General features: G+C 45.9%; 2 protein-coding genes across 9 annotated transcripts in view; one reads left to right on the top strand and one right to left on the bottom strand.

The window, feature by feature from the left end:
- The first annotated feature begins 86 nt into the window (after nt 1-86).
- cmet (CENP-meta) lies at nt 87-8,326 on the top strand. 2 transcript variants are annotated; one of them, XM_017177245.3, is made up of 11 exons: nt 91-453; nt 507-629; nt 693-1,039; nt 1,100-2,019; nt 2,125-2,280; nt 2,631-6,483; nt 6,548-6,841; nt 6,895-7,140; nt 7,204-7,324; nt 7,385-7,860; nt 7,925-8,326. In XM_017177245.3, the coding sequence occupies exons 1-11, from the start codon at nt 315-317 to the stop codon at nt 8,075-8,077; spliced, it is 6,828 nt and encodes a 2,275-aa protein (XP_017032734.1). In that variant the 5' UTR covers nt 91-314; the 3' UTR covers nt 8,078-8,326. The 2 variants fall into 2 exon arrangements, with proteins under 2 accessions (XP_017032735.1, XP_017032734.1); XM_017177246.3 differs by lacking the exon at nt 2,125-2,280 and having other exon boundaries at nt 87-453.
- Nucleotides 8,266-22,861, bottom strand: part of ab (BTB/POZ-zinc finger protein abrupt) — a 51,006-nt gene continuing 36,410 nt past the window's right edge. For 5 of the 7 annotated variants that reach the window (XM_070287474.1, XM_070287478.1, XM_070287476.1 and 2 more), the window contains one exon: nt 12,360-14,048. In XM_070287474.1, coding sequence (XP_070143575.1) covers nt 12,913-14,048 — 1,136 coding nt within the window. In that variant the 3' untranslated portion in view covers nt 12,360-12,912. Of the gene's footprint in view, nt 10,293-10,432; nt 11,132-12,359; nt 14,049-22,861 lie in introns of those variants that run through there. The other 2 variants (XM_017177251.2, XM_017177252.3) reach the window with 1 other exon arrangement.

Genomic DNA, 22,861 nt, shown 5'->3' with positions numbered 1-22,861 from the left:
TTGAAAAACATCGATGTCTCCTAGCATCGCTTTTTCTTCCACCCCTAATACCATCTGCACAATCGATATTTAAATCGAACTGGTTCGCACGACCAACAGCTAATGTTTCCAGACTCGCAACACTGCTGGTTCAATTATTAATGGAACCGGAACGCCTGCATCGCAAAGCGGTATTTGTTCGAATTTAACTGTGAAATTCTGAGAAACAAAGATGTCGATCATTAAAAATTAAAAACTCCATTAATACGTTAAAATTCGTGTGTATGTGAAAAGTGCGTGTTGCGAATTGTTAATTAATAAGCATAAGCAATAAGATGTCTGCGAAAGGGGCCAACTCTATCCAGGTGTGCATCAAGTTGCGTCCCTGCGAGCCTGGCAATGCTTCCCTCTGGCAGGTTAAGGAGGGCCGCTCGATCCAGCTGGCGGAAAGCCATGCGGAGCCCAGTGTCTTTGGTAAGCAATGTGCGATTCTTCATAGAGCCTTCACTTCATGCCCTTCCCCGTAGACTATGTCTTCGACGAGGGAGCCGGCAACCAGGAGGTGTTTGACCGGATGGCCCAGCACATCGTTCGCGCCTGCATGCAGGGCTTCAACGGAACTATTTTTGCCTACGGCCAGACGTCGTCGGGTGAGTATTTATATTCTCTTTCTTTCTCTCCTGCTTACTGAAGCTGATCGACGCTCTCCGCAGGGAAAACCTACACCATGATGGGCGATTGCCAGAACCCCGGTGTAATGGTGCTGGCCGCCAAGGAGATTTTCCAGCATATAGCCAACGACACGGAGCGTGACTTCCTGCTGCGCGTGGGATACATCGAGATCTACAACGAGAAGATCTACGACCTGCTCAATAAGAAGAACCAGGACCTCAAGATCCACGAGGCTGGCAACGGGATCGTGAACGTGAACTGTGAGGAGTTAATAATAACCAGCGAGGATGACCTCTTGCGCCTCCTATCCTCAGGAAACAAGGAGCGCACCGTGGGCGAAACTAACATGAACGAGCGCTCCAGTCGGTCGCACGCCATCTTCCGGATAGTGAGTTGCTCTGAAAACTGATCCCATTTTTTCAATACTATAATCTTAATTACCTCACAGATCATCGAGTCCAGGAAGTCCGACCGTACAGACGACGAAGCTGTGATCCAGAGCGTTCTTAATCTGGTGGACCTGGCCGGATCCGAGCGCGCCGGCCAGACCGGCGCCACTGGGGCGCGACTCAAGGAGGGCGCCCATATCAACAAGAGCCTGATGTTCCTTAGCAACGTGATTAAGAACCTCTCGGAGAATGTGGACAACAAGTTCATTAGTTTCCGGGACTCCAAACTCACTCGCATCCTGCAGGCGTCGCTGGGAGGGAATGCCTTCACCTCCATCATCTGCACCATCAAACCCTCGATCATGGAGGAGTCTCAATCGACGCTAAGTTTCGCCATGCGCGCCAAGAAGATCCGTATCAAGCCGCAGCTTAACGAGATGGTGTCCGACGCTACGATGATGAAGCGGCTGGAACGTGAGATCAAGACGCTCAAGAGTCAGCTCGCTGAGGAGAAGCGGAAGAAGGAGAGTCAGCTGATGGTGCAGGATCTGGAGCGGCGACTGAAGACTGACGAACTCAAGATCATCTCAAGCACTTCGCTGAATGATCAGCGCCAGCAGAAACGCCGACGCACCTGGTGCCCGGCTCCTACCGGCCCGGACGCCTCTCTAACCTCGCTGACCGGCATCCTCAATGACTCTCGTCTGATGCGGCCATCGAATCTATCCAATCTCCCAAAGCCGACATTTTTCGCTACTTCTAATGCTGCATATCGAGGTAAAACCGCGCCAAAGACCATTAACATCCTCAGTTCCCTGGACATCACCACCGATGAGGAGACAAACGAAGAATTCGTCCCAGCTGAGTGCGTCAAGTTCGATACGCCGCCACAATTGTGGGCTCAAAAGGCCATGTTGAAGAGCCGAAAGGTGCCCAATTTGTCCTTGACACCTGTTCCCAATCCGATGGAGCCCGAAACGTAAGTACTTCTCGGCTAGTTTTATCAACTCTCTGAGCATCCCTCATCGCACATATCACACCTCTGTTCACGTAATCCCTTCCCCGCCTTCATCTGCATGCGCAGAGTGGAAAAGATTAAGAAAGAGATTGACGAGCTGCAAACGTTCACCAGTTTGGATAAACACTTTAATGTGGAGTGGGCAACAGCGCAGGAGAACCTGGAGAAGGTTACTGCTCAGCGGGATCAATTAGAAAAGGATTGCTTGACAAAAGACGAGCGGTGAGTTCAAGAGGCATTCGTTTTGTAATTCTCCCTAAGATCAAGGGAAAACAATATTACAGAGTATATATATTTTTGATCAGCATCAACAGCCTACTGTCCGTTTTTTCGTCCTTTAATCCGTTTCTATGCATACTAGTCCCTCTGTTTTTTGGATACCCAAATCCAAAGTTAGCTTCCTTGCTTGTTGTAAATTATTTTGTGTTGGAGTTAGTTAATTATTTAAAATTTTCAATTATTTCTGAGTCCATAAACATTGCACACCCAATCATCATAAGCATCATAAACACAAAATTGCATCTTTCTTTGGTTGAGGCTTCACTTGAACTATTATCTTTATATTATCCTAGTTGCAAAGCCATGCAGGACGAGGTCACCAGACTGACGGTGGCCACTGAAGCTGCCAACTCCAAGATCGTCGAGTACGAGAAGGAACTGAAGGCTTTGAAACAGACCGTTGCCAAACTGGATTTGGAGAACCGCGAGGCAGTCAGCTTGGAATTCCAGTTCGAGGCTTACAAGAAGAAGGCCAGTTTGCGGGAGAAGGACTTGCTGTCGGCTCTCTCGGAGAAGGAGTTGGCCGTAGAAAATTTGCAGAGGAGCCTCGACGAACTATCCCGGGATATGGTGCACAACAGCAAAGAGGCTCTCATGCGCTCCATGTACCCCAATCTGGCCGACATCGAAGAGGCAACCCTGAATGAAAGCGACGTCAATGAAGACTCTAAGAAGGTTGATTGCGAGTGCGACAGGCTGCGATCTGAAATCGTCGCGACTCAAGCCAAGTTGGAGAAAATGCAAGCGGACTTCGATTTGGCTATAAGCGAGGCGTCCCACAAGAAGGAAGACTGTCAGCGCCTATCCGAGCAGATTTCCAAGGCCCAAGATGACTTCACGCTGCTGCAGGGCAGATACGAGGCTCAACAAGAGGTCATCCAAGCCATGCAGGCCGACTTCCAGGCAATTCAGCACAAGTACCACAAGCTGCAGGAAGAGTACGAGACTCTGGGACGCACTTCTCAGGCCTCTGAGGATCAGTGCCAGCAGCTGCATGCTGATAACTCAAGTCTACGGCTGGAGGTAGGAGCTCTAAAGAAGGAGCTTGTGGATGGGGGCCAAGAATTAAAAACCCATACCGACGAACTAAAGGCCAAGTTAGCCGAAATGACGTCCAACTTCAACGCGCTTCAAGAGGAGTACGACAGTCTTTCCAACCAGCTAATGGAATCCGTCCAGGAGAACGATGCTCTTCGGGAGGAGCTCAAGCAGCGTCCCCTTCCCAGTTACGACATGGAATCTATGAGGAGTTCTGGCGTTGACTCCATGAAAAGTTCTGGCGTGGAAACTGAGCTCGGGGAACCAGAGCAGGAGGCAATCTCCCACAATTATATTGGTGAGAAGTTTGCCAAGCTATCAGAATCTATCCATCAGATCGAACTCAAGAGCCACTTGGGTTTTAGTCGCCTCTTTAGAGTTTCCAAGCCGGAGAAGGAGCTAGAAAATAACGTGAAAGCTCTTAAGCTTTGCCTCGAATCTGCCAAGTACATCGAAAGCGAGACTGCAGCCGACGGTATACCGCTCAAGGGCGTTGTAAAACAACAAATGTTCCAGCTTGTGGCCCTCAGTCAGGAGCAGCTTGAAGCCGGAGAAGAGCAGCGACTCCTCAATATCATAGCTCAGCTGGAACAGGAAGTTAGGGACAAAAACGAGCTGATGGAGGCCACAGAGGCAACCATAAATGAGATGCGGGAGCAAATGACCAACTTGGAGTCTGAGCTCCTGGAGAAGAGTGTGATTGTTAATAAGGTAGAGGACTACCAGCGCCAGATTGAGACCCTGGAGAAGCAAAATGCGGAGATGACCATGGTGTACGAGGAGCTGCAGGATAAAGTTCAGAGGAACAGCTCTATGAGCGAGAGTACGCTGCATCTTCTGCCTGTTGATGAAACCATCTCAGCTCCCCATGAATCATGCGCCTCTGAAATGACACCGCTCTCAGAGTTGCAAACTAAAGTGGTCGAGTTGCAGGCAGAAATGGAGAATCTGGTGCGGCAGATGCAGCTCAAGGACACGAACATCGCCGATCTAAAAGCCGAAATTGAGGAAATTCGCGAGCGCTGTTTATCTTCGGAGGTAAAGCTGGTGGAGGTGGAGAACGATGCCCGGGAGAAGCAGCAGCTGCTGGACCGCCAGGCTCGGAAACTTTCCGATGACGCTCTGCTTATCGACCAGCTCCAGGAAAAGAATGCAAAGCTTCAAGAGCGCATCATCAAGGAGGAACTTCAAGCTAAGCAGGATCACACAATTCCTTCCTCTGAATACGAACAACAAATAAAGGAGCTCAGGGAGTCATTGAGCAGGGTCCAGGATGAGCTTATTAAAATGGAAAAGCTAAAGACCGATGAGATTAATGCCCTGCAACTGGAGTATATGATGAAAATGGAAAGAAGCGAGGACGAGAACCGTGCGAAATTCCGCGGATACACCCAGGAATTGGGGGAGAGCAGGGATAGACACGAAAATGATATGGCAAAGTTGAGGGAACAGATTTTGCAGGCCGAAGAAGAGCTCTCTAGGCTGAAGAATAGCTGCCAGGCTGAGCTAGAGGAGAGAGTTACTCTCCAGGAAAAGCTTAGCCAAATGGAAGAGGAAAAGCGAAAGGTGACTGTCCAGTACGAAGAGAAACTTGAGGCCTCCAGAAAGAACCTGCAGGAAAAGATAGCTGAAGCTGAGTCAAAGGCTGCACTGCTCCAAGCTGAGCTCAAGGTGACCACAGACACCCTTAATGAAAAGCTAGCTGAAGTCGAAGCCAAACAGGCCTATATCAATGATATAACGTTTCAAAGGCACTCAAAAGAAGCCACAATTGCGGAACAGAAATCGGCTTTGGATAAGCTAAGGATGGAAAATCAAAAACTACTCGAGCAGCTGCAGATGCTGCCAAACGACCACGAGCAGCACAGCGAACAGCTTGCCTCCACCAACATCAAGATAAAAGAGCTCACAGCCAAGTGTGACCAACACGTTTTGGATTTGAATAACTTGAAGCAGGAAAAGGTTGACCTGCAGGCAGAGATCAATGAGCACTTGAGCACCAAAAATAGCCTCCAGAAACTCCAAATGGAAATGGAAGCTCAGAGCCAGAAACAGTTGAAGGCGGAGAGTGACTTTAAGGAACAGAGCACGGCTTTCGCAACCAAAATCAGTGAGCTCGAAGAGGCATTACAAAGTTCCCAACTGAAGGCGGTCTGCCATGACGATCTGGTTTCTAAGCACAATGAATTGATTACCTCCTCGAACGGAAAAATTCAGGAGCTCCAAGAAAAGTACGAGCAGCAATTACGTGACTTGGATACTTTAAGGCAGGAGAAGTCAATCCTGCTGGCCAAGATTGATGAAGCCGATGCACAGCACTCCAGCACCCTAAAGCAACTTCACGAACTTGAAATGCACAAGGAGGAAAGGAGTCAAAAATGGTCAACAGAGAAGATCGACTTAGAGGAGAAGCTGGAGACTATGAAAGCCAAGATCAGTGACCTTGAAACAGAACTACAAAGTGCTAGGCTAAAGGCTGCTAGCCTTGAGGAACTGAATTCGCAGCATCAAGACCTGAAGCTATCCCTTTCGGAGGCAACGGGAGTGTCCTCCACTCTGCAGGAGAAGGTGGACAGTCTACAGTCGCAACTTCTTGCTTCCGAAAAGGATATCTCCAGCAGAGATCTCGAAAAGGAAAGACTTCTCTCGGAACTGAAGCACGCCCTGGAGGCAAGAGATACTGTGAGCGCAGACCAATTAGCCCTGACAACGCAGCTGAAGGCAATGGAGGAAAAGATGGCCAGCCAGGAGGGAGATTTAAGAAAAGAGCTCGCAGATCTCAATAGTTCCATGAACGAGTTGCAGTTCAAACTAAAGTCCCTGGAAGAGCAAAAGATTGCACTGGAATCGGACAATGATGAGCTTAAGGTGAAGCTGAGGAATGCCCACAACCTTCAAGACCAGCTTGAAGAAGAGCAGAAGCTGTGCGCCTCCCTGCGAACCCAATTCGCTGAACTGGAGGAAACCAAAACTAGATTAGAGGAGGAATTGCGAATTAAAGAAGCAGAAACAAAGGCAAAATTCGTGGTGATGAGCCAGGAAGTGGAGCTTGGTCGACATTCCATCGAGCAACTGACCAAGGAGTGTGATAAACTACGTAGCGATCTGGTAAACTAAGCAAAATTTATTCCTCTTCAACTTAATGATTTTATTTATCTGTTTTCTTTTTTAGGAAACCAAAACGAATAGTTTCCATAAAGAAAATGAGCGCCTAAACTCGACTCTATCCTCTTTGTCAAAAGACAAACAGCTGCTGGAAGAGAGGATCAGCTCCTTGAGTCTAAATGATTCTCGTAATGCTGAGCTCATAGCAAAGCTAAGAGCCAAAGAGGATGAAGCCGAATCCTTGCGAGAAGCTTCAATTAGTCAAAAGCAAGCTGCTGATGCAGCCAACCTTAGATGCAGGCAATTCATGGAGCAGAAAGCGGAACTTACACAGGAGATTGAAAAGCTACGAACAACCTTGGTAATATTTTGTATAATCTTGTAACTTCCTGGAAATGAAATCTTTGTTTTTAGAAATCTAAGGAGGCCAGTGTGTTGATAGAGAGGGAGAGCATGAACGCGACTATTTCCAGTCTTCTCGAGGACAAGCGCAACCTCGAAGAGAAGCAGTGCACTCTTAACGATATTATCGTCAAACTGGAGGCTGAGCTCTCGACCTTACAAGCTCTTAGAAGCAACAGTTCCTTCGAGTCGAATACATCCACCGGCTCTGCGCCCAGGAAGAGTCTTGACCGCAATCCTCCTGCCAGTTTTTCAAAGGTTAGTTAACAATAATAATAAATAACATTCTTTCAAATTTTAATTAAACGCTTTCTTGTACAGAAATCGGCAGGCTATGAGTCCGAGATGCGGAAGACTCGCCGGCTCTCGGCCTATGACGAGCACCGGAGGCAGTCCTACTGGAACGACGTTAGGGATTGTGGCACCATGACAGACCCAGTGGGTGAGTACCCCGTTAAGAGAATAAATATTATTATATTTTCAATCAATTATTCCGTTCCAGACAACAATTGCAACTGCACGGAGCTGGATAGCAAGCTTCAGGCCTGCCAGCAGGAACTATTCATTCGTGAGAGCCAGGTTACTGCCTTAAGCCTTGAGCTGAAGCACCATCCTCTAAAGGACGAAAATGCGCAGCTAAAGAATCGGGTGCTGGAGGAGCAGGAGAAGGCTCGATCCGAGCAGAAGCGCCTCAAGATGAAGATTCAGGATCTCAATGCCAAAGTCAATGATCTCTCCAATGCGGTCAAGTCGCCTCCTACCCCAGTGCCAGAGCCCAAGCCGAGCTCAGTGCTTCCGTCCGCTTCGGCTCACACACAGACTGAATGTCAACTGGAGAAGAAGTATCAGGATGCTCTGGTTTTGCTACGCTCCCGCTACCATCTCATCAAGGATTTGGAAGAGAAGCTTAAACAGAATGAAAACACAGACACGTCCAATGTTTCATCCCTGACCAGTGGCCAAATAAATTCACTTAAGGTACGTTACAGTTTGTTCTTTTAATGACAAGAAATATTTAAATATGAAAAAATATATATTGCAGAAACAATGCGAAACGCTGAAAAAGGAACTGGCGTCTGTCAGGGAAAAGTATGACACGGCGAAGCGTGTATTGATGATGCGCAAGGATGAAATGGTCCAGATGCGCCTTCAACTAAATGCCTTCGAGTCAGCTGCTGCTGCTGCTCCGAAGTAGACAGTTTTCCTTCTCTTCAGGTGTATATATGTATCTTAATCGGTTGGCAACCAAGTCATATTACTATGTCTCTCTGACGCTAGTCGCTTTATGTGTTTGATAAGCCATTTATTTTGTACATTTCATATCATTTATGTATCCTACCTTTTTAAGTATTGTATCCGCCGCTGAAATGCACAAATCACAAATTGTTCTTCATAACGCGGCTTTATTGTAATGTCAATAAATATTTATAACTTTCTAAGCACATGTATGTCTACTTATATATTGCTTATGTAACGACTTTTAACTAATATATTTTAAGCTATCTTCCTAACCGAATTGCATTAGCCTTTGAATGCGTTCTAAGCCTAAGAAAATGCGAACTATTGCACTCCACCTACGAGAGAGCGACAAGGAAAACCGAAAAGTACATGAAACGGACTAAATGAAAAAGGTAAAAACACATTTTTTACTTCCTTTTTTAATTCTTAATTAATATGCTCGGTTCGGTGACTCGTGAATAAGAAAGAGTAGGTTCGAGTACTCGAGTTGAGTTTGTTCCATGTTCGGGACAATGATTGCAAACTTATAAATAAATTACACATTTAAATTGAGGTAGAAAATTACTAAAGTAACACATGTGTTGTTGCTGGTTATATAAGGCAAGTGGTAGCGACTCTTGTAGAGTCTGTCTCTGTGCTCGTCTTCGATTGAAGCTAACCATAAACCTAGGATAACTGAGGCTCAAACTAAATACATACAGGAAACGCTTAGAGTTACATCTATCTATGTCTTGCTTGCAGTGCTCTGCCACATAAACTAGCTAACCCTATTTTATAATATATATGTATGTATGAATGCTGAGTATGTTGAGGTATTCAATTCTCTCTCTTTTTTCTGACAAATAAGTAAAGGCATTCATCCATATGTATCCTTAAGTGTGTGCACTGTATACCGTATAGTATTATATATAAATAATCAATTTCTGTCATGCCGATCCTAAAACTACGGGCAGAGTTCTGCTCTTCAAAATTGGCAAGATTCCTGGAGATGTGGATAATAACAGGACCAGTCACAACTCGTGGAAGTATCGGGGTAAGTTTCAGGGCTGTCGCTGGCTGAGGTAGTTCGGTCAAGTGGCTGGTTCGGTTTTTTGTGTTTCCCCTGAGATATGGTAAGCACTTTGAATCGATCGACGGAGTGGCAAGACTTGGAACTGGAAGGCTGTGGCATCCATGGCACATCTGAATTATCTGCTGTCGTCTCGTTTGGTACAATACTAACATACGTAAGTGTTAAATGCGACGGATCGTTTTGGGAACTGCTACTGCTTCTGGTCTAACATCGATATATCGTTAAATGTATTTACAGGCTTCGCTTTCAATGTGAAATCTAACTTACGACTCTACATAGTATCCATAATATTATTATACGTTTCTTTCTCATGCGGGATGGGTTCTGTCGCTCTTGCCGGTACTTTATCTTCTTCCTCCTCACGGCGACTGGTATACACAGCAGGTACTTGTGTATATATAAATGTATATATATCGGTATAGGTTGGTAGTTTAAAAGCACAACATAGAATTCTACTAGGCCAGCTCTGACAGCGGCACGAATATATGGTTTTAGTCTTATTCTAGTACACTATCGTATTGTATCGTATCGTACACATAAACTGGTATACATGAGGATAAGGCTACTCGTTACATATGTTCCATGGGTAATCGGTATACAACTGTTTGTGCTCGTATTCATATTCATCGTGGTCATATTCATTGTTCTCTCCCTCATCGCTCCTCCTATGTGTTGTGCACTCCCTCGTCCTCCGAGTAATTGTCCTCGGCATCGGAGTTGGCCACCTCATGGTTGCTGCCCGACTGGTTGTTGTCCAGGCCCAGGTCCATCGGCTCCGATCCGTCGCGTCTCATCTCGCCCTCGTGATCCGCCGCCTCCTCGTGCCCCTGCATCCGTCCGGCCGAGTTGAGGGCCAGCGGTCCGTGGCCGTGCGGCGAGAGGCTACCTGGGCCCTGGTCGTGCCGCATTATCGGCTCTATGGTCAGCCCGGGTCCGCTCTGACCGAAGGCTGGATTCCCGGCGGCTAGCTTGCTCAGATCAAACTGTCCGGGCAGCAAACCAGGCGGCAGGCTGTCCAGGCTGTGTCCCATCGCATTCAGTTGGGCCATCTTGGCGCGCAAAGCGGCGGCGGCTGCCTGCTCCTGGGACATGCCCATCCCTAAAATTAAGAAGGGATAACGTCAATAATTAGCATGATGTATTAAAAATTATAAAATATATATTAAATTATAAAAATAATTAAAGAAAGTTGGTTTACTTTCTCGTAAGAAACCCAAAACTGAAGTCTTGAATACTCACCGAATGTATTCTCCGTGATGAACTGCAGATAGGTGTCCAGCAGGGACTGACCGGCAGCATTGCTCGTGGGTAGCTGCACACCCAAATCCTTGGGCTGGCCTAGAGCAGCCGCCGTGGCCGCCGCTGCAGCCGCCTCGTTTCGCATCCTGGCATGACCGAAATTGCTCAGCAGACTCTCGTGATAGCGGCTGAGGTCGCTGCTGCTGCCCATCCCGTACAGACCGTTGCCGGTGGTGAGGTCCTCGGGATCCTCGTCCGAATCCTCGGCATCGTCCAGCGGTCCGCCGCTGGCATTGCTCAAATCCAACTTGGCCTGGCCACTGCCGCCGCCACCACCACCGCCGCTGCTGCCACTGCCGCCGGTGGGTGATGCCCTGGCCCTCAGCTCGGCCGGGGAGATCTTTACGCCCGCCTTGGCCAGCAGGCGGGAGGCGAGCTCGGGATCAAAGGCACTGGGCATGGGCAGCACGGGCAGGTCCTTGGTGGAGATACCGCGGTGCTGGCGCGACATGTGCGAGTGCAAGGAGTTGCGGGACTTGGCCACCGTGCCGCAGAGGACGCACCGATAGCCGGGGCAGACGGTGTGCTTGTCCTCCAAGTGGGTGCGGAGTGTGTGGGCCGAGCGGTAGATCTTGCCGCACTTGGGGCAGGGCCGGGGATCGGTGGCACGTACCCTCATCTCCAGGGAGCGACGGGAAACTGTAAGATAGAAAAAGAGATTCATCAGCTTGGGTTGGATTGCAATGCGGGCCGAGATGGACCAATGAAAAGCCAGCTAAAGTCTTCGTTTGCTCTTTATTGTTCTCCAAAATAGATTTGCCGCCTCCGAACGAACACACATTCCACTAGGCAACGCAGATACAAGATACTCGTACTAGATACATTGGGTTTGCCCTCAAACAATTTTGCAAACTAAAATGGCATACAAACTGTGGCACTCTCTCGCGTGCACTTATGGCTGCTTGGTTTCTCTTTTAGGCATTTATAAACTACAATTGTAAAATTGTCCGCATCGAAATAGAATTTATGTTTAGTCGGGAATCGTATCTCGATCGAACTCTCATTCTTATGTTTTTTTTTTAGCAATTTTTGCTGGAGTTTCGGTTTTTATTTTTAGTGTTTTTTGATTAACATTATAGGAACCTTTTTACGTATGTCTGCTCTTGGAGTGTTATGCCGCCAATTGAATCAAATTACAGTTTAGTTAACACAAGTTAAATCAACAGAATATCTCCTCGATTTTTGAACATTTCTCTAATACAAATCGATTTTAGTTTTATGCTCGCATTTCCTTTCAATGCTCAACTTTTTAGTTTAATTCTGTTTCTGTTTTTATTTGTAATTATTTTTCCTTTTTTTGTTTTTTTTTTTTTTTGTTTTTGGTTTTGGCTAAAAATATATTACGCAGGCACATTCTATTTTGTTTCAGTATCAATATTCATAATAGCTACTTTATATACTTCTATATATAATGTTTCTTTGTTTGCTCGTTTTCAGCTCATTATCTACATATTTATCTCACCCTCTATGGCTTAATCGTACGTATTTTGCTTATGTAACTCTACGAATTAATATTATTATAGTTCTTGTGTGTAATTCTTTGGGTTTCTTTGCTGTTTATTTTAATACTGCACATGCTTTGCTGGAGCCGAGTCTCCTACACAGCTTTTTCCTATCTCTCTCTCTCCCAGCTAACGTAAAGGAATTTTAAGTTTGAGATTTGTTATATAGTTTATCGCATATAGGAACGTAATAATTGTTGCAAGTATCCTAGCCCAAAGCGTTCATCTAGCGCCGCCAGTTCAGAAGCCTTTAGGAAGATTCTATTCTGTTTCTCAGCTACTTTTATTTTACTAAATCTCAGATAGACTGCAAATATCTAATGAATAATGAATTTCGTGTAAATGAGCAAGAAACGAATATTTTGTAGATGAATACAAAAACTGAACTCTCAATTAATATGAAAGGAAATAGGCTTTTATGACTGGATAAATCTTCTGCAAATGAACACCTTAAATGACCAACGAAATGATCTGAAACTACAAGCACAAAATGAACTCTCTATTAATCCCAGTAACTATATCCATATCAATACCATGTCCTTCCAAATCATAAACTCTAAATAACTCTCTCTCAGTGACTGAAACCTTTTCATAATCAGGAAATAATTATGTTAAAAGCCTTTGTTGACTGACTGGCGGGCAGGAAGCGTTTGCAGTAGTTGGCTTACAGACAAGGACCTCTCTCGTGCGCTTACAGTTACAGTTAGTTATAGTGGACTCCGACTCCGACTTGGACTTGGACTACTTTTGGCTATCTACGATAGATGCGAGTGTCTCGAGACATGGTGTGTGTTTTTTTTTCGGCTCGATTGCGAGTTACATTCGATTTATTGTCGCCATTGACTGACTGAGAAGCAGCAACCTAGAAAGCTTTTAGCGGGACTACCCGGAGTGGCATTGGCTCGCAGCCTCGCAGTTTCATTTGAAGTCGGGACCGCCGGCAAAGGGACCTCCCGAGGACCGCATGGCCTTCATTTTGGCCCACTGCAGCGTGTGCTTGATCCGCATGTGGTTCCGCACGGAGTTGGGATGTGCGAACCGGCGCCCACACTCGATCACTGGACAAACGGGACTGTCGCGCGGATAGTGGCGGTCCAAGTGCTGCCGGAAGACACGCTGCTCCAGTGGCGTCTCGCACAGCGGGCAGGGCAGCATGTAGTTGCTGCTTCCGGCTCCGACCGCAGCTCCACTTCCGTTTCCGCCGGCTCCTCCGGGAGTAGCGCCACCGGGTCCCGGTCCGGGCCCGGGTCCTGCCACCTGTCCACTGCCATTATTCCCGGGACTGACGGATGCCCCTGTGGCATTTGCAGCCGCCGCTGCAATGGTGTTTTGAAAGAGCTCCGGAAAATCCCGAGACCGGCTCAATGCAATGGTCCTGGCCATGAACAGATTGGCTGTCAACTGTTGCTGGTGCGACACGGACACCGACTGCTGCAGTTCGTCCAGATATTGCTGCTGCTGCTGGTGCTGCTGGTGTTGCTGTTGGTGCTGCTGCTGGTGCTGCTCCTGCTTCATGAGCAGCGTCTGGTAGAGCGTGGACTCGCTGTCCTGGCGCGTTCTCTTCATGGTCAGCGATATTGCCGAGGAGGCCGACGAGGAGCGGTCGTCATCCTGCTGATTATTGTGTCCCCCACTGCCGCCACCGCCGCCACTGCAGTCCATCTCCTGCTCCTCTTCGCTGTCGTTCCAGGAACGTGCCGAGGGTGTTGGCGAGGAGTTGGCCGATCGATTCTTCTTGCTGTTATTATTGTTGTTATTATTGTTGTTGTTGTTGTTGTGGTTGATGCGATGCTGATGGTGGGGATGATGGTGCTGGTGGCCAGGATGCGGCTGGTGGTGATGGTGCGGCTGATGGTGGCTGCGGCGCTGCTCCAGCAATTGGCGTTGTTGCTGGTGTTGCTGCTGCATCAGCTTGGCCAGCTTGCTGGCCGAAGGACGCCGGTCCGCGGCATGGGCCTCGTGCGGCTGACTCTGCCGCTGGCGCTGATCCTCCTCCACCGCCTCCGGCTCGATGACCTCCTGCTTGATGCCGCTCTTGGCGCTCAGGAATGTGCCTGTGCATTCCAAGCGTTTCGTATAGCGAGGATAGAACGGGGAAGTCAATGGAAAATCGAGAATCAGAGGCTAAAAAAATCATTTCTATTTTGGTTCATTCAGCAGCTTCAATTTTGATGTGAAGTGTTCTATTTTTTTTCAGTGTGTGTGCTTTAATTTTTGAATTCCTTTGTAAGCAGCAGCAACAACAACAACCAGAGCAGAATTTTAGGGATTTTTTAAAAATAGTTTATGTTTATTGCCAATTTTTTTCGTTTATTTTTGGGGGTTTGTTGCTTTAACTACTCCTTGAATCGAAAGTACACACACACAAGATATCCGGAGATTTATAGCCAATTTTTGGTAACATTTTCGTGGTTTGCCAATTTCACATACATACTTATATCAAAAATATATAATAATTTTAAGACTACAGCTAGTTCTTCTACATAAATTGCTCTTAAATGTAACAGGCAGGCAGGCAAAATAAAAATATATGATCAAATTAAATTACAAGAAGTGCAGGCAATATGGAAAACTAAAAATATTTAAATATTATATACAATAGTTTACCCCGGAAATGCAGTGAAACTCACTAAAATTTTAGGGTTATCTAGGAAATAAATAAAGTAATACTGATTTGACCACTAAAGATCTCAAGACAGCATAAACTAGCAACAAACAAAATTTTAATAAATATTCTAGCATTTTTTTTATTAATATTTCTTCCTTGACATCGAACTCCTTTCTTGAATAATGGTTTAGGCTTTCGTTCTAAACACTCCTGAAACTGCAAGACGCACCGTATCGAGTGGCTTATAGAAAATCGAGGTGGGAGGTTGGAGGTAGGACGGTTCGGGGGAGAGATTCAGTTAGGAAAGGGTGAAGAGCCATATCGCGTGTTATGGAACCATTGTCAGATTGGACAGGCGTACGACTCTATATGCGAACTGCGATTGTGCATATACAACGTGTATATATATAGCCCATATCCGATCCTAGTGGCGTGCAGGAACACACCTGGCCCCGTACCCAAAACCGAAACAGACATTATATCTTTTGCATTCCGCCCGCTCCCATTTGCAGCGCCATTTCCATTTCCACAGCCACTTTCCAGCTCGGGGTTTCGTTTCAATATTCGATAATACTAAATATTGAAAAATAAAACGCAATTTAATGTCTATGAAATTGCCAAGGCCCATTCCCAATATTGAGTCATTTCTGGGATGGCCAGGGATTGGACCTAGTAGTGGGTGCAGGAGGTCATGACGCAAGGCGACCCCAACAAAAAAAAAAAAAAAGCTGAAATCAAATTAAACAATTTAGTTCTTCCTTTGTGCGTGACAACTCAAGGGAGAAGGCAAACAATCCGACTGCATGAATATATCAAGAGAAAAATAAAATAAAATCCAATCGAATAAAATGCAGAAATACAATATGCAATATGCAGTGCGACCTATAGCCGGCTCTGTCTGGCGAATGAGCTTGGCATGTGCTTAGATGCACATGAAACATGCATGGCCGCATCGCAGTTTTCTTCAGTGAGCATCCCGATTGGCCAAGTGCAGCCAGGACGTTCGAGGAGGAGGATGGGCCAGAGCCAGGACCCGGCTGCCGATCGCCTTTGACCAGCCAAGCAGATTACGAATTTGTCACATTTGAGGAGACCGAGCGAAGCGAGAGTGTGTGTGTGCGAGTGACAGGCACAAGAACAGAAGCCCAGGAGAGCCCAACGAGGACATTGTGTGTGGCCCCGTATCAATTCAGGCATAAGATTTACACATCCTTCCGCCTCCTCTCAGCTTGGCCAGGTGCATTTTTCGTAAAGGATGCGTTTTGGATAGGAATTAACTCCTCCGAAAAAGGACCCTTCTGTGTGCGTTGGTCTGTGCGTAATTTCACAGGCTCTTTCTCTTTTTATTTATGGCCAACCCTGTGGCTGTGCATAATTAATTAAATATAAAATGCAAAAATCCAATTTTTGCATCCCAAATGTCTATTTTTGTAATAAAAAGAATAGAAGAAGAAAACAAAGAGCTGACAAAGACTATGAGTAAAGCTTACACAACCAAAGGAATATTAAAAGTGGTAAAGAATTAAATTGACTTAATAACTTAGGGCTCAGAAAAGCTAAGAAATATTTATATTTTAGTTAATAAAGAAACTCCATGTCCATTCAGCAGATTAATATCGAAATATTCAAGTCTAAAGACCTCGGAATGATCTGCTTTCGGCTTTCGTAATTGTTAATTTCCGTTCACAAAGCACCCCCTCCCCTACGATTAAGGATATTCCTGGGCGAGTCCTGGGCTTGGTGAGCACCTGCCACTGGCCCATCAATTATGGCCCATCGGGTTATGCAAGACATCGGCTCACGGACTTCGCCGTGGCCTCCGCACCCACATCAATTACCAGCGGAGCATTCAATCGCAGCGCAACGGCTATCACTCGGTATGGGAGTAGCACCCGTCCAAGTCTTCGTTCCGAGATTCGAATCCCAGTGCGAGGACTCGCATGTCGCGGCCCTGTTAGCGGCAATAGAAATTAGCTTTATTAAAGATAAAGCGGCGACGCGACTCGGGTAACATTTCCTTTCGCGCCAAGGGGCCATTATGGCGTCCCCTTTCCCTTCCTGGTCTCGTTTTGCATTTCGAAAATGAACTGCAGAACGTGGGGGGAGGGGTTGGAGGTGCCGGCAAATAATGAATTTTTCCATATAAATCACTCGCGTCAATGGGCCGGGCCCATTGATATTATGGCGGCCCTTTGGTTGGTTCGTGGCCAATGTGTAAACATTTCCAAGCGCCGCTTTGTCCCTGTCCAGGGGTCAAAAGGGTTGACCACAGGCCAAACGGCACCCGGCCAAGGGTGCGTCGTAGGTGTGTTTAACGGTCATTTCTCGATGTCTTGCGATCGTTATCACCTCGCTTATTATTATTATTGTTATTGCTGTTATGCATATTTCGCCAGCGAAGCCTCCCTGTAATTTTTTGTCCGGCCTTTTGTTCTTATTGGAATTTATTACTTAATAAGTTTTCTTTGGGGGGAGGAAATGGCTTTCTTTCCTTCTTATCCCTCTTCGTTTTTTTTAAGGGGTTGCTTTGGGTGCCGCCCGCACTCAGTCAGATTTTTACGAGCGCTCGCTCAGCAATATTTCCATCGCTTTTTGAATTTTTGAGAGTGACCACCAGGAATCGGTTCAGCGAAAATCTTGGCGTGGATAATAAAACTATAAAACTGTGCGGGTATTGGGGAAGCGAAACACTGGGTTTTTATTAATTTTTATGGCCCCATTTTATTTGCGAATTTGTGCCATAAAACGGGTCAAGTATCTGACGGATACAAGATACAAATTGGCAAAGTCCTGCCTGCCTGCCGGCCTGCCTGCCTGCAGTTTTACGATCTCCGCCGAAATAGTTGTGATTGAATTATGGATAAAGTGGATTACTCAGCCGGCAATTTCATATGCGACCAAGTGTCGTAAAATCGCTGACCGAATTCATTAGATACGCACTTCGTTCAGTCCAAAGTTAATTAGCTTTCGGTGTTATCCCTTTCCGATAAAGGAGGGATGGCGCAAAAGTGGGAGGGGGGGCTAGATTTATCTGCGGAGAACCCACTTTAGATTGCCAGCGACTGCCCAGATGTCAGACGACACAAGCCGGGACAATCCATCTCTGCATTTGTTTATCTTATAAATAAAACGCAGCCACAAAAGAAACACACACAGCAAACGAAAAAATAAAACAAGAAAACAACAACCAAAAATAAAAAAAAAAAAAAATGGCAAAGTTTTGTCCGCTGAGAAGTGGCAGGGGCCAAAAAGGGGGCGGGGCCAGCGGCACGTACGGCCAGCCAAAAGCCAAACGAAATGTTGTTTAAACTTTGCAAACAAGTTTGCTTGTTCGCCTTCTTTTCTTTCACTTTTTTCTATCTCTCTCGGAATACACTGCCAAAAGGTTTTTCTGGTCGGGATAAGAGATACAATTAAGGATAATATTTCAAAAGAAACATAGTTTGAGCTTATTTTGGTAAGTAACAGAATGGTATCCTGCCTTATTAACTCTATTATGTTTTAGACTAAAAACTATAATATTGTAAGACAGTTCCCTCAAGAGATCTATAATATACTATCTTTTTAATCTTTTCAAAAAAAATCCTCTAAAATATTTTCCTAAAGCAGTTGTCCCAGCTACTCGCGCAACTCGTAGGGTATTAGGGGTCTTCGGTACCCTTTTTTTGCACCTTTTTTTATCTTATTGTAGTCCCTGCATACACATGTACATGTACGTGTGGGCGACTTCGGTTCGCATTCCCTCATAGATAGCATTTGAAATTGAAAGCGAAATTGCCGTTGAGCATGTGTGACGACAGTGGAGTTCCGCACGGAGGTGGAGGTGGACACCGAGTGATATATGAACTGGCAGGCGGCGGCCACCTCCCCACCGAAAATACCGACATCAGCAATGACATCGTCCCATCGACAGCGGAGCAGCAGCTTTGGACAACAACAGCAAAAAATGGTAAGTGACGCTTTGGATGCATATTCAAGGCGGACACATGCCAAGATCGAGTCGAGAAGTTTTGTGTGCACATCGGGATGGGGATGGGGCTATGGGATATTTGGGGATTCGAGGATATCAAGGATTCCAGGATGCGGGAAAAGCTCGACAGCTGCTCCTTGGCCTGTGACGAATGTTGATGGCCCCGGCCGATAATGCCGTTTGTTTGTTTGCCTTTTCTTTCTTTTCTTTTTTTTTTTAACTTTTGAAATGAGAAAAGTTTTAGTGCGGCAACGTGTTTTTAATATGATTGAGAGCAGATTTTTTGGTCCTTCGAAGGAACTGAGGCCAATGCATGGCGATCAAATTCGGGGTACTACGTTTTATGAAAGTTCGAAGTCGAACCATGTGTCAAAAAAATTGGTAATATATTAATGGAAATGAGGTTTCTAAAAATGATAAATTATAAATAATAATATCTTGATTATCTACATACAATATCTTGAATAAAAAGAATATAGAGAACATAACTCAATTGGAAAAAGGAAACAACCTACGTAAACTAAAATCCCAATATTATAAATTTGAATTAATATTTAAAGGACAAATTAATTGATGTATTTCTAAATACCAACAACACTTCATGTATATTTCCACCTATTTTTATATGGGAGCAAATCGAAAACGAGAACACGTTCTCTTAGTTTTCCCAAAAAGTGTTGCCTACTTAGGCGGGCACTTGCAGGCCCAGAATCGGAATTAGCCCCCCTTTAAGCGGCGGAGCCAAGCTGGTGGTGGCCATAAATTAGTCAGTCGGGGCCCGATGTAGAGATGGCGGTCCAGTTGGGACACACACCCGTACACCCACTCAAATACACACGCACACACAGGAAGATAAAGCGAGCGGGCAAGTTAAAAAGGATAAATCGCTTGTGTTCATCGCTCTTCGCACATAATAAATGTATCTTTTACTTGCGCCGCATGAGGAGCGTAAGTAACTCCCTCCGTGAGGCCGCCCAAGAAGTCGCCCCCAAAAAGCCACCCACTTACACTCACACACACACACACACACACAACCAGAGAGCATGTATGAGTTGTATATAAAGTTAACAGCATTTGGCTATCTTTTTGCAATTGATGTATTACACATAAAAGTTTTCAGCTCTCGCACACAGGCTCACTCGAGCATCCATGTACTATATATTATCTATGCCCCCAGCTCCCTCTCGTACCCCCTTTTCCCGCACTCTGCACACTTCCCGTGTGAGTGTGTGTGTGTGTGTGTGTGAGGGCAAGTCCAAGACATTCACGAGACCACGTCCGCAAACAAAACGCACGCATACAATTACAAAACTGATACACGTATACGTGTGTCCCTTATGCCAGTATCCCAGAATTTCAGTATGTGTGTGTGTGTGTGAATGGTCGAGCTTAGGGGGAGGTGAGGGGGTGGAGGAAGGAAGGGGGTGGGTTCGGGGCAAGACAGCAAAGGAATATTGTTAACCGACTACAAAATAAATACGAAAACTTTTAATGCCCCCGGCTGCCGAGGCAAACGTTGAAAAATGCTTTGCCTTCGTACACACTCACATGGATATAGCACACTCACACACACAGAGAGCACACTCACTCATACACACACCGACAGACAAAGGACAGCTGGGACGGACACATGAACGTCTTCGGACTCATTGCCACTTGCAAAACCCAACTACATACAGACAGACCGACAGACAGACTTCAACTACACACGAACACTTTCAGGGGCGTAGCAGGAGGAGTCTGGGGGGGGGGTCTCAGCAGTCCTTTATGCTGCCATCTCCCTCTCACACTCCCACCCCTTCGACGTGGGTGTGCGTGTAAGGACATATGCATGCGAACCCTTCGTCCTCTCACCCTCGCGGCCCCATAACTCATCTATCAATTTTCACGTACTTGGACCGCAGTTGCCCCTGCCCTCGGTCCTACGTCCTTCGTCCTTACCCGCCCCCCCCCCTAGAGCAGCTTGGGTTCGGCGATTGTGATTGTGTGATGGTGTTGTGTGTCTGGACCGAAGAAGAAGGCGTCTTATTGCCGAAATGTTGCCTTTTGCCATCTTCCCCGTGGGCCAAGAAGCTTAAGCGCACAGTGGTTGCAAAATTTTGGCCAATAGATTAATTATAGCGATAAAGTTTTGGGGGGAACAATAAACTTGCTTACTGAATGATACTAATTATACATGTGACAATAGACCAACATGCATAGAGTACCTACAATTGAAATCTGCTGTGACAAAGCCTGATTCCAGAAACTAATTATAAAATTGATTATTATGCATCAAAATTGTATGGCGATTATAGTCATAATTTAAATCAAAATCCTTTTATTGATTAATTATTTGTGTAATAAAATTACATTCGTTGAACAAGTTATCTTTTCTTAACCAGTTAATTGCTTTTATTTATAAACTAGGAAATTAATAAAATTAAATTTTATTAAATATCCAGGGATATCCTGCAGGATTTAAGTAATCAGACTTTTCAATCTTAATAACATTGTTAAAACCCAGTTAATCTGTTTATATAATATGATTTTGTATATAGTTTCTATTAACTCATAGCTATATAAATTCTTGACGTTATTTTAAATTGATTTCATTAAGAACTGTGTTGAAATTCTACTAAACTGAATTAAGTAATTTATGTAATTTTCTGCACCTCAATCCTTATTAAAATCTCAGCCCACTGTCCCTTGTGCCTGGTTTAAAACCGAACCCGACTCCTTGGGGTCCTGTGTACTTAAAGTTTTCTTCTCGACATCCGCACACACTCACTTACCCGCACAACTACACACACACACACACACACACACTCCAGGCAGCCGCACTCACACACATGCAGGCACACACAATACAAGAACGGACCCAACAATGAAAGCTGACAGCCCCAAATGTCATTCTATCTTGGCGGTCATTAGAACGGAGTTCACAAGGTGAAGGGGGTAGGGGTAGATGAAGGGAGGCGGGGGGTGGGGGAAGGGTTGCGCCAGGACACGGGGCGGCGGAAGGCAGGCAGTTCGGTGAGCGATGTTCCCGCCCGCCCCTCTCACATCGTCTTTGGGCCAAGATTATCTCCTTTACTTTTGGTGGCAAGAACTTTTTGCCTCGTTTTCCTCGCATCTACCCCCCCAAGATATCCTTGCTTCTTGGTCCTTGCTGCTGCTGCTTCTTCTTCGTTGTCTGTTCTATTCGATTCGGTTTTTTGGCTCGGTTCTGCATGAAGTATTTTACTCTTTTTCCATACACTCTCCGCTCACTCTCACACACACACACATTAAGTTTGGCCCATTGTTTTTCGTTGTCCTTGTTGCCTCATGCAACTAAACACACACACACACAAACAAACACACAGGACCCTTATGTATGTGTCTGTGTGTGTTTGCTATTGATGCGGCTAGTTTGATGTATTACCCCAAAAAACGAAATGTCTGTATCGCTTATGCGGGGCTCTACAACCATGGAATGGAATAGAAATGGGCATTTTGGCATTTCGATTTAGTGGCTCACACACACATACTTGCTTGCCTAAAGCGAGACAAACAATGATTACGCCATCGCTTGCTCTCTTTCTGGCACACGCTCTAATGCCGTCTCTTTCATCAGTTTTTCCTGTGCTGTTCCCGTCTCTTTCATGCGGGCCTTTTTATGGGCATTTTGTATAATACATCATCGACAAACATGTTTGCAAAGTGTGTACGAATATTATATGGGAATCTAAGTTGTTGTTGTTGTAAGGATATAGCCCCCCTCTTCCCACCCCACCTAGTTGTTGCTGTTATTTTCGGTGCTTTTTGTTGCTTTTTGCGCCGCACGCTTTCGCTCTCGTGCTTTGCTTTCGCCCGCAGAGAAGGGGGTCAGTAGGGGCGGTGGGCGATGGGCGATGGGCGCCTGGGCTCGTCGGAACAATTGCAAGGACATGTGCGATGGATGCTGACGTTGACGCCAATGGTGTCGGTAATGGAATGGCAACGGGCAATGGGCGAGAGAATGCTTAGGCCCAGGCCAGAGGCGGCTGCTGATGGGGTTGGAAGCGAAGATGGATGTGCGCCGGGTGTGTGGCGAGGGTCCGAAATGTATTCGCTTTGAATTATTCCAAAATATACAGCAAAGAGTCGGCTGCGACGTCGACAGCAAAAAAGTTTGCCCAAAGTTTGTCCCTGTGTTTTCTCTCTCTCTCTCTCTCTCTTTCTGCGAGTGTGTGTGTGTGGAAGTCCTGCGTGTGTCCTGCTTGTGTGTGTGAGTGGGTTCGTCTCGGTTAGTTTGGCGTACAGTTTTGTGAATTTGAATTAAATGT

The sequence above is a fragment of the Drosophila kikkawai genome, chromosome 2L, assembly GCF_030179895.1.
Source record: "Drosophila kikkawai strain 14028-0561.14 chromosome 2L, DkikHiC1v2, whole genome shotgun sequence".
NCBI classification, from domain to species: Eukaryota; Metazoa; Arthropoda; class Insecta; order Diptera; family Drosophilidae; genus Drosophila; species Drosophila kikkawai.
Note: the sequence above shows the minus strand (reverse complement) of the source record. Positions and strands in the feature narration are given on the sequence as shown.